Genomic DNA, 12,500 nt, shown 5'->3' with positions numbered 1-12,500 from the left:
CTGCTTTAGCTATCTGTAATATCTATCCATTGATGACATCTTTATGCCAACACTAAACATAATGAGAAGTTTTCTCCATCCTTGAATTTTGCTATCAATGCAATGTCAAAAATATTACTCCCACTTTTCAATGTACAATAAACAACATTCCTAATCTAATCATTACAATTTACTAGCTCTGATCCCTGGAATGTTTATTTTCTATATATTTTGCACAGCATACTGCATACCTTTACACAAGTAGAAGAATTCTATGGCAAATTTGTGATGTTACCTAGTCACTCTCATAACCTGAAACAGGTTTGCAGACACCTTGCCTCTCATGGATATGTATGAGATGAGCACCAGATTTGGTGTATCAATTCATCTCCCAACACCTTAATGGATGGGGTAATCACCAATGTTCATCTATCATAGCTGTGGATTTGGTATTAGCCTGTGGTGCCGGTGCCAGAAAATTTCTGTGTCACTCACTCCGGTGACTTCTGGCGACATTCTAGTCTTTCGGCCGAGTAGTTTGCTGCATACAGCAGAACTTCCCACTCAACTCACTGTAGCAAGTCGTGATGCCTATAGCCATACCCCATGAGTTGGTTTTTCATGACAGATATAGGTGTGCCTGGCTATAAGAGGTTAAAAAAAGGAAGAAAAAATCCAAGGCCACAATAGATTAAAGCCAGTATTTATCCTCATGATATGGCAACAGGAGATGAGTTAATACATCACTAGCATGCCTGAGAGATGTGGTGTATACAATGCCTGTCTCAGGTTGAACACCCAAGTAGGAGTTCCATATGTCAGCTCTGTGTGAAGTTGATCTACATCTGCATCTTCTTAGGAAATAAATCCACCAAATTTTAAAATTCAATGCCAATTTTTCCATCACAATGCCTTCTTGTGCCATGTGCTTCAGAGGTAAATGCAATTAAATCTTAATTTACCATGCAATATATCAAATGCTAAAGGAATACTGGCATTGTTGGTTTCCTTTCTTGAATCCTGTAAATGTACAGAGCATATGTTTATCTGCCCCTTTAGTGCACAGGTAATCACCAATGTTAGTATATGATTCATGACAGAAAGATATATTGGCAGACATTTAGTACATTGCTTGTACTACCATTCCATAATTTCCATTGGAGAATGAAGTCTTAACAGTAGAACTGTAAAGCATCATGAATAAACTTCTACATCAGAAAAATATTAATCAAGCAATGCAATGACATTTCTAAACAAATAACATAATTCAAATGCAAGTCAAAGTTACTTGAAAACACAAACACTGACTTGTAAGTTTTATGTCAATTGTTGAAAACATGACAAGAGTTAAGTTATCCTGTTAGAGAAAGACAGCCTTTTTTCCTATGAATGACAGTATGGATAATCACACAATATAAATCCAACACTGAATCACCTCTACAACCTTTACTTGCTCATCTAAACCCCTGAACCCCTTCAACTGTTCAACAGTATGAGACTATCAACAGCAAACTTGGATCACAGAAAAGTTTATCTTAACAGCATAAAATTCTTTTAACAGCATACTATGATCAGAGAGAAGCATTTTTTCTTTAAAGTCAAAAAGTTTATCTCAAAGATTATAATATTCCAATGTCCTGCTCCCTCTGATCCTCCTCCCGATTCCTACCGTCTGGCTGCTGCATGCCCGGAGTCAGCGCTCGCAGGAAATCATCAGGAGTCATGTATATCTCTGTCCTTTCACTGCTGCGACTCCTTTGAATCAACTTGCAAGTAGCAAAGTAGCGGAAAATTTTATCCGGGGTCGAGTACGCCCGAATTCTGTTCTCGTACTCTATGATCTACGACAAGAGAAAGAGAATGGGTCTAGAGCATCTAACTAGTTTTATTTTCTCACACTCTCAGGGGACGGCTGAAATGCATGCTACGATGAACAGCATGCAGAGTAAATAATAATAATAATAACAATAATAAGAACATATTTCTAATAACAATGAAAATCTAAAGTAAATAAAACGTACAAAACCAATCATAACAAAAAAAAAATGTGCTGGAATCAAGTACAGAATATATAACCTTCTAAAGAGAAAATCAAAAGTTGCAAACACAAAACAAAGTCTCTGCAATGCAATGGCAAATGACAGTATAAAAAGTAAACAGGAAATGTAATAACTCAATAACCTCATCACAAGGAATAGAATGAATGGGTCAAAATACAAGCACTTTGTCCGCCATGCCAATGACTGTATCACAGGAAATACTTATAATATAAATCAGTAAATAGAACCCAGCAGAGAGGGGAGCTAAAAAAAAAAAAAAACTAATAATATAAAAATAACAGTACATTTGTTATCAAAATGAACTTTTCACTTACTCAGTTCAAGAACGTCAATGAAATAAAGGGACCAATTTCATCTCCAATTTGAAGGTTCCCAGAAAAAAAACACAATATAACAAATGAGGGAAAAAATAAAGAAAAAGAAAAATACAAAAAAGGGTGGAGGGAAGTGCAATTGTTAAACAGCGACTGATCATTGGATCTACAATGAAGCAAAAGCAAAAAAGAAAATATTTACTATACAAGAGATAAATTTTGTCAATTTCACCCCTTTTCTTAACATACACTACCAAAGACTTGAACTATGCAAATGCAGAGTTTGTTAAACCAGACTGAGGACTAATACATCCCACCAACATTATCATCAAAGAAGACGCAGCTACAGTCTGATTCATAGCTACATGTCCTTAACTCCCTCACTCATAACAGATTACATAAATCTACCTTTTCTATTCTGAATACAACAATTTGCTTAATCAAAGAGCATTATTTCTTTCAAATTATTTAGTTTCCTCCCTATGGCAGTTAAGTACAGTATCCACACCAAACACTAATACCATCAAAGCAAAATTCCTATACAAAGATATAATGGCAATGCCCAGACAAGGAACAAAGTCCACCATGAGGAGGGAAGATCTTATAGCCTAACAGAAATATACTCAGAACAATAGAGACAAGTGAGAAATCTAGCCCATTACAAGGAGAGGAAACTTTAAAAAGGAAATCTGTTAGAACATGGCAAATACCAACTTAAAATTTGCAACTGTGAGCTTCTTACTTCTGAAAGCACCGTGTACAGCAAGCTACAATTTACGGTAGAATCTAGGCAGACATTTGCAACCAAAATGAGCCTAATTTGAAAAAAAAAGGTAAAATGCCAAAAATCAGAATAAGTCCAATGATATCAAGTACACAATATGACTGAATGTAACTCAAGATAAGTCTCAATTAGCAATATAAGGTGTAATGTCCTTGTCAATGCTGTAAGATATAATTTTCTCATGAAATTTCCTTGTGACCATATCATATGCTCGAGCAGTCCTTGCAATACATATCAGCTGATTCTGATTTACTGTTATCTACTAAGAATAAACTCATATTCAAACAATTTAGCCAATTTAGCATGTGAGTTTAATTACTTTTAAAATCGGTGAAATCTGAAAGCATCTCAGAATAAACTACTCCTAAACTGGAATATAGTTCCATTTAATATTAAAACATGATGTAAATGTAAACCAACAACTCCTGAACAGGAATACATTCCATCCTTTTCATCAGGAACTACTTTCCTCTAAATGAAACAAAGCAGGTATAGATATTGCCCCATATTATATACCATCCACATTTGCTATCCACACAGAAGTTAACTAATTATCTTGAGTATAAATAAGGTCAGGTTTATTTATGTTAGTTCAGGTTAGGTCTAGATTAGCTTGTTAGGTCAGGTCAAGTCAGGTCAGTTAAGATGATTCCATATCTCTCCCTGGCTTTCTTAGAAAGAAATGCTCAACAGAACAATAGCAAACTAGAAATGGAATATGGGCTTATATCAATACCCACAGGTTCATTATAAACAATCAATTATGCTTCAGTTTCATCAAATCATATGCTATTTTTAATCATGTAACTTTATAAACCAAACTGTACTATACAAATTGTTTCTGTAATAAAGTTTATATTTCTCTTATGAGATTATCTTTCAAAACAGCATCAAAATTGTGTAATTCATTTCTTAACCCATACAATCCGGATGACGTGACTATCACATCATGAGCATGCCGTCACAGGAAAATCGGGTTGTGGGCCATGGTGACATGAACTTGCCATCACAAGCATTTTGGCTGAAGGCAGTAGACTCATTTGGTGTTTAGAAAGGGCTTCGCATTACTCCCACTGATAAATAAACATAGAATGTAGTGTCCATAACCCATGACTGGAAGAGTGCCAGCTCCAGGGACAACACCATTTCTATGCTCAGCATTCTCTTCCTGGCCGCCACGACCGGAAGCATAATTATACAAATAACAAAATGTTACTTATTGCTAAAATTCTAGCACTGAGTCATAGGAATACCCAGAGAGATGGTCTGGAGTCTGTGCAAGGGAAACTGTCTATTCCCATTTGGATAAAGCAAATCAAATGATAAATATGGACATTGGAAAATGGCAAAAAAGCTAAAAGAGAAAATAACATTGCAAAAGGGAGGCACAGAGGTTTGTCGCCACACATGAGTGTTCGCACGCACCCAGCCCACAAGCAGCGCACTCATCCAAGTGGGTAATCACGTAAGCCTAATTCCTGTATTTTGGGCGATGTGATTGCCGTGAAGCACCTGGATGCAATGGGTTAACATATCTGAATAGGTTACACTATAATATATGAAAAGGATGCCTCACTTGCAAAGGAGTCCACTCAGCCCCAAAGCAGTGAACAAAGCACCTTGCTCAAGCAAATTACTTTAATATTATAAAGATGAAACTGCATGAGAAACACTACCTTTGGTTAGAAAGTTTATAATTGGATAGCATCATCTGAAAGGCAACTTTCAGTTTCATTTCCCAAGTCATATTGCAGATTATTAGCACTGCACATTGACACATTTATGAGATTTATTGCATCATTGCAGATTAGTGGCATATCCCTTTTTTCTTTTCCACAGCCCAATTTGCTCTCTCAGTGGATCCCAGCTTTCATGCACTGACAAATCAGTTACATAAAATGTCCTCTTAAAACAATTCTTACAAGACAAGGAACTGAGATCCACTGTTGGTCTAAGAAAGAGATGCCCTACTACATTACTATATACAATACAGGTCAACAATCTTGTTGATGTACGATGCACATTCTCTTACAGAGCACATCTACATTCTCTGGAAGCACAAGTTCATATATGGGCAATTATCTCCCTTTGCAATGACCGAAAAGAATCTCTTATTACTATCTTCCTGCTCATCTGATTCCAATAGCGTTGTTTAGCATATCCAAAAGTTCAATGCACAAGTAATGAAAACTGTCTTTAGAAATATGACTGTGTCAACTTAACCACTGCGAAGTCAAAACAACCACGAATAAGAAGTGAAATGAAAAAGTGCCACAAAAAGAAGAGAATTATAAGTCAAGATGTTTCACCTCCACCTGGATTCCTCTTCAGCCGAAACAGAAAATAAAATCCAGCTTGCTTTTTGCTTTGCTTGGTAAGGAATTCAGTTGGATTTCAAACATCACAACTTACTATTTCCCTCTTATTGTGGTTTTGTGTTTCAAATATTCTGTGTACACATGTCACTGTTTGTATCTACGTTGGTTACATATCATAAATCAAGAAACTGAAATTGGTTGTATCATAAATTTCACCTTAATCAGTTTTAACTGAAATCAGATGGAGATATTTAAAATAATATGCTCATTACTAATGCTTCAATATGAACTTACATGCAATTTGAGGTACTTATGAAAAGCTGTATCCAATTCTAAAGGGACCTAGTTCCATATCACAAAAAATTTCTCTCTTAAGATTCATATTTACAAAATGTTTTATTTAATTCTTAAAACTCATTCATTTTGTATTACTCAATCAGAGGAAAAGTATTTAAGAATTCGATATAGCTCTTTATTTACACAAGAAAAAGGAGCTGAAGAAGGCAAGGTCATAAGAGAGACATAGAGGGTAAAATCTGAGAAAGAAAAAGAGAAAAAAAATAGGAGAAAGAGAGAAAGCAAAAGGGAGAGGGAAAAGGAGAGGAAAAAAAGAAAGAGGTTGGAACAACGATAGAACTCGAATCTTAGCTCCGCCGCATGGAGACTCGGAGAACACCTTACCCTCGGGCTGCTTGATGCCCGGAGTTATACAGCGCAGGAAATCATCTGGGGTCATGAAAATCTCGTGATCCCCATGATCCCCATACACCTTCAGAGTCGCAAAGTATCGAAAAATCTTGTCTGGGGTTGAATATTGTCGTATGCGATTCTCATATTCAATGATCTGGAAATTATGGTTAATCTGGCTTGGGGACATTGGCACACTAGACCTTTATTTCAAAACTAAAGTATAACAAGAATTCACTGGAAAGGGAGAATCCTCCCTAACTTGCTAAACATACATCCAGCTGAAAACAAGCTCCTTTACCTGTTCCGGATTTTATTCCATGAAGCTTACTTCCTTCCATTATATATATACATATATATATATATATATATATATATATATATATATATATATATATATATATATATATATATATATATATATATATATATATGTATATATATATGTATATATATATGTATATATATATGTATATATATATGTATATATACATATATATATATATATATATATACACACATATATATATACATATATATATATATATATATATATATATATATATATATATATATATATATAAAATATATATAATATATATAAATATATATATAAATATATAAAATATATAAAACATATGTATGTATGTATGTATGTATGTATGTATGTATGTATGTATGTATGTATGTATGTATGTATGTATGTATGTATGTATGTATATATATATTAATATATTATGTATGTATTATGATATTTATATTATATATATATATATATATATATATATAATATATATATATAATATATATTATATATATTATATATATATATATAGATATATTATATATATTATATATATATTATATATATTATATGCATATATATATATATAATTATATATTATTATATATATATATATTATATTATATATATGTATATATATATATATATAATATATATTATATATATTATTAGATTAATATATTATATTATGTATATATTATATATAATATATATATAGTATATATATATATAGTATTATATTATGTATATTTTATATTATAGTATATAATTATATATATGTATATATATGTATATTTAATATATATTATATAAATATATATCATATATATATATATTGATTATAATATATATTATATTTATATGTTATCATATGTATATATATAGTTATATATATATTATATTTATATTATATATATATGATATATATATATATATGTATATATATATATATATATATATATATATATATATGCATCTGTACCAGGGGTCTGTAATATCTTCATATATAATAATATAGTCTCAAATCCTTATTATAAATATACACTGTAGTCAAAGAATATCAATAAAATCAAATTAAGTTTGATTTCTCTAGCCTTAGCATCAACAAATGATCAGAAATTTTTCAGCTTACAGTAAACATACTCTCACATGAATAAGTTGTGACAGAGTCTCACTAGCTTGCAAGGAAAAAGACCATTAGAGGCAAACCTGGTTTCATTACAAAACTCTCAGTCTTAAACTAGTGATATTTAACGAACAAGCTCATGCTATACAGCATCGGAAAAAAAGCTTCTGACCTTTCTGTCTCTGAATCCCACACGCTTCTTCTTCTTGCCTTCGCCCTCATCCTCTGACTCCTCCGATGACGACTCCAGTGATCCCTCGGAAGCCTCTTCGGAAGCAGCAGTATTTTCCGATTCATGACTGGGTATGTCTGCTTCGGCAACACTCTCTGCATCCACTGTGAAAACTTTCTTGACCCTGAAATCCACATGGTCAAATCACTGGCATTATAGGAAGGTCACAAAACCATATCATCAAAACAATAGTTATATAAAAATGTTTTTTTACAAACTGCTATCAATAATATTTTAAAAAATAGATACTTGCCATTTCCAATTAATGGCTGTCGCGAACAGCATCACACCGACTATAAAATAATAAATCCTTGTAATTCTGGGGGTATATTGTTGCTGGTGGCCAAAATTTTTATAGTTGCAGACCTGGTCAACATTATGACTTGCAGAAGTCAAGAGAGACCTGCAAGTTTTAAACAAGGCTTTGAGAAGAAGGGCATTGCACATGTCTTAAAAAATACAGCAGATATTTATGTATATATTATACTCATAAATCATTGCTACATAAAAAGGTCATTACAGTTTTTTAGCAATACTCAATCAAAATCATAAAAACATCCTTTCCTTAAGAATTTAACCTAAAATTCTCTTTACCTAACTCTTTCCCACACTCAGAAAACTATGTCAACAAGTACAATTCAATTCAAACAAATAATTCATGACAGTACTTACCTTTTATCTCTATTAGACTGACATGGCGAAACCCTCAAAACTCTCTCCTCGGTATGAAGTCTTTGCACCTGAAGAGAGCTCGAGCTGGAGATGACTGAAGCAGCCCTTAAGTGCACGCCTCCTGCTATGTGATGGACCCCCCCCAAAGCCCGCTGCCGGGCAAGGGTTGGTAATACTTGAAGTAAGGTTCCCCGCATTTAGACAGAAGACGCTGCCAAGGACATTTGTATATCAATTCTCTTTTTTTTTATATATATGGTAAAAACAGAATTTCATAAATGTGATTTAATTCGTATGTTGGGTCAAAACTAAATATTCTAAAATGTATTTTATTTTGTCCTTTTACAAATTCTCTTCCATGGACCAAATTGATCTACATTTACCACAAAGCATAAACAATGTAATTATTGTAAGGCTATGTACTCCTTATTTTTCATATAGTCATATACATCTAATATTTATCTAACGACTAACTTTCTACCCACACACTTATACATACATCCTTTATGCTTATAAAACAATATAGCCTTTCTACACTTGGGTGATCCCCCCCGGATGGCCCTAGCAAGTGCCACTAATGTGCCTATTCTTGAACTTACACGAAATACATACATGAGTATACAAGAGATTTTCAATCTAATAACTCAGTACTCAATACTCAGAATAATAATGCATATAAAAATTATATTGTGCCTGTTAACCCAGTCACTACAGATTTATATACTGTCTCCTGTAGTTCTTTTTTTATTTTATTACATACAAATGGCTCCACATTTCTTAGCCAGCAAAGAGTCTATCAGTAGGCCCTAGTGACCACTCCTGATTTCCTCATTCCTTGAATTGGCGGCAATATGTGTTTTTCCTTCTATGCTATTGTATTGATATTGCTTTTATTCTTTTGATATTATGAAAATCTTGGTAACATTAAAAACAAGGAAACAGTGCAAAGGAAACTTTCCAGAAATCAAGGGAAAGAGTAAATAGGTGAGACAGGTAGGACAAAAATAAACTTATACCACAGTGGGTATGCCATGTATTCTTGCCCTCCGTGGCGACTGGGTTAAGTCATTACTTACTAAGTATTCTCAATATCAAATCTAAACTAAGCCAAGATTTCAAGTAGACAATACTTATGCTACTACAAATAACTAAATACATAATGTGAAGTGATAAAAGTGTTAGCCTCAAAGCCAATAACTTATTTCCACATCAGCCACACACAACTAATGGGTCCTCCTGTTTTCTAATATCATCTAATTACCACTGATTTGATAAAGATTTTAAAGAATCAAACAAGATTTCAGATTTTTAAAAATATTTCAGGATTTTCTCTGTTCCGTAAAAGTTTGTAATTACATCTTCAAAGATTTATAAGTATTATACAGATGTATAAATTTCACCTTCCTATACAACTGGTGTGAGTGTGCATAAGCACGAATGTGTTTGCAAGTGTGTGTATGTACTTCACTACATGATATTCAGACCATGGACATGTTATACACACTCTGTTGGCCTTTTTCTACCTCTGAGAGCACTTCCCACACTGAATTCTATTTATCAAAAACAGCAATCCTAAAATGCGCAAAAGGCCCTCATAGAGCAATCTGAGCCCTGTGCAAGACTTGTCACAAATTGCTAGACATCTTCAAATACTTGGCCCTCTGCTATGGTATCTAGCCATTAAAATAGGAACCCACATTCCAAGTGTAGATGTGTAACAGTTCTGTACAAGGAAAGGCAAACCTCTTTATCAAGACAATGTGAACTATCCTCACAAAAGTACAAAACATGTGTCTATCAATTTTCACATCTTATGAACACCACTTTCTCAATAACACTGCACCCCATGGAAGAAACACAGACATGTAACCATACTTCACTCAATCCCTCAAACTCTAGTGAACATTTTGAAAACAAACTCCAATTAACACTTTGAAAACAAGATAAAACATCACATATTCTCCCATGGAACTTTCTTGGCCAATAAACCATTTACTACTTTTCTCATAATTATCATGACCTAATGACAGCTGCAGAGGACTTACCCTCTGCAAAGGTGAGCTTGCCTGCACAGCTTCCAGGCCAAAAAGAGCTGAGGTTTCTCTCCTATTCCAAGGTTTTTCCAAGTATCTTATGACCTTCACCTTGAGTTTTTCTAAGGGCAATTATTGGCACCAAGTAGAAAGGCTTCCTCCTTCCTCAAACATACCTATTTCTCCCACTAGCTTGAGAGAGAGTCATCAGAAAACAATTAAACCAAATTGAAATAATAACACAATGCTCAAGCATAGCCAAAAATAGCAAGAATACAGAGGAAACAAGTGTTACTGAGGGAATGTTTACAGGGTGTCCTTGGGTTCATGTTTGTCAGTGTGGATTCTATGACCTTGTCTAACTCCATCTGTACTTTCTCCATTTTAAAAGAAGGAGTGTGAAAGCCATCAAATGTACGCTGTATAATGTCAATATTAATAAAAAACAGGGCAGTGAACTTTCAAAAACGATTTCTCAATCATGGGAGGTATTTTCCGACAACCTAAAAGTTGTAATATCCACCAGAAAACCTCACAAACAATGGCAAAATCACTGACGTTAATCACCTCGCCATGTCTATGACCCAATCAGAATTAAAAGCAAATAAACAGTGTTATTGAGTTTGACCCTGATAAAAATAGCAAGTCTATCCTACCAAGCGTCAAAAACGACGGGAAAAAACAACTCCGCTTCTCTCCTTTCGCGCACGAATATCAGCCCAAAACTTCCATTCATAGAGAAGCGTCAGCCAAGCCTAACTCACGTGGAAGAGAAGAAGAAATGGCGAAAATGTTATCAGGAGAACCGAGGGAAATGGCGATCAATGTTTTGGTGGACGCTGCGTTCGGATCGTTGCCGCTGCTTTCGGAAAGTTTGGATACTAATCATTTCTTATATTTATGGCTCGTTTATGCTTGTCTCTAGGGGAATTCCCTATTTTCCCTTATTTTTCTATGATTTTTAAAAAACTTTTCTATGTGAATACCATTGAAATAGTCAAGAAAATCTGCATGATTGTTTTAAGATTAAAGTCAGAGCCGATGAGAATGAGACATGTTTTTATCAGCGGGTTTTGGTCGCCTTCGCAATAAAAACATCAACGTATTTACTATGATTTTCCGGTGAATAAAAACAAAGGATGTCGTTTTCTATTCGGTGACATCCATATCTGAGCATATGCATGTCTAACATACATGCATACGCGGTACAGGTATATGAATGGGTGCCTACCGGAAAGAGCTCTAGGCCTATAAATAAAGGCACGCACTCGACCCTCAGTGTCTAGTCATATGTATTATATAATTTATATATTTATATACATATGCATATGCATATACATATACATATACATATACACATACATGTACATATACATATACATGTACATATACATATATATATCTATATATATCTATATATATATATATATATATATATATATATATATATATATATATATATATGCATATATATAAATAAAAAAAAAACACACACACACACACACACACACACACACACACACACACACACACACACACACACACACACACACACACACACACACACACACACATATATATATATATATATATATATATATATATATATATATATATATATATATATATATATATATATATATACATATATACATATATATATATATATATATATATATATATGATGTGTGTGTGTGTGTGTGTGTGTGTCACTTCCATCAACGGAAACTCATCAACGGAAGCCTCGTCACATCCTTCAACGGAAGCCTCGTCGCCTCCATCAACGGAAGCCTCATCACCTCCATCAACGGAAGCCTCATCACCTCCATCAACGGAAGCCTCGTCGCCTCCATCAACGGAAGCCTCATCACCTCCATCAAAGAAAGCCTCGTCACCTCCATCAACGGAAGCCTCGTCACCTCCATCAACGGAAGCCTCGTCACCTCCATCAACGGAAGCCTCGTCACCTCCACCAACGGAAGCCTCATCAC

The 12,500-nt window shown here is 34.0% G+C and overlaps 1 protein-coding gene across 1 annotated transcript in view; it reads right to left on the bottom strand.

Annotated features, from left to right (window-relative positions):
- The window catches only part of LOC119599200 (calcium uptake protein 1 homolog, mitochondrial-like), a 60,561-nt gene extending 49,200 nt beyond the window's left edge, over positions 1 to 11,361 (bottom strand). The window contains exons 1-5 of the mRNA XM_037948944.1: positions 11,274 to 11,361; positions 8,477 to 8,687; positions 8,058 to 8,207; positions 7,745 to 7,928; positions 6,137 to 6,299 (exon numbers count right to left, since the gene is read on the bottom strand). Coding sequence (XP_037804872.1) covers positions 6,137 to 6,299; positions 7,745 to 7,928; positions 8,058 to 8,207; positions 8,477 to 8,673 — 694 coding nt within the window. The 5' untranslated portion in view covers positions 8,674 to 8,687; positions 11,274 to 11,361. The remainder of the gene's footprint in view (positions 1 to 6,136; positions 6,300 to 7,744; positions 7,929 to 8,057; positions 8,208 to 8,476; positions 8,688 to 11,273) is intronic.
- Positions 11,362 to 12,500: the final 1,139 nt, after the last annotated feature.

This window comes from Penaeus monodon, chromosome 42, assembly GCF_015228065.2.
Source record: "Penaeus monodon isolate SGIC_2016 chromosome 42, NSTDA_Pmon_1, whole genome shotgun sequence".
Classification (NCBI taxonomy): domain Eukaryota; kingdom Metazoa; phylum Arthropoda; class Malacostraca; order Decapoda; family Penaeidae; genus Penaeus; species Penaeus monodon.
Note: the sequence above shows the minus strand (reverse complement) of the source record. Positions and strands in the feature narration are given on the sequence as shown.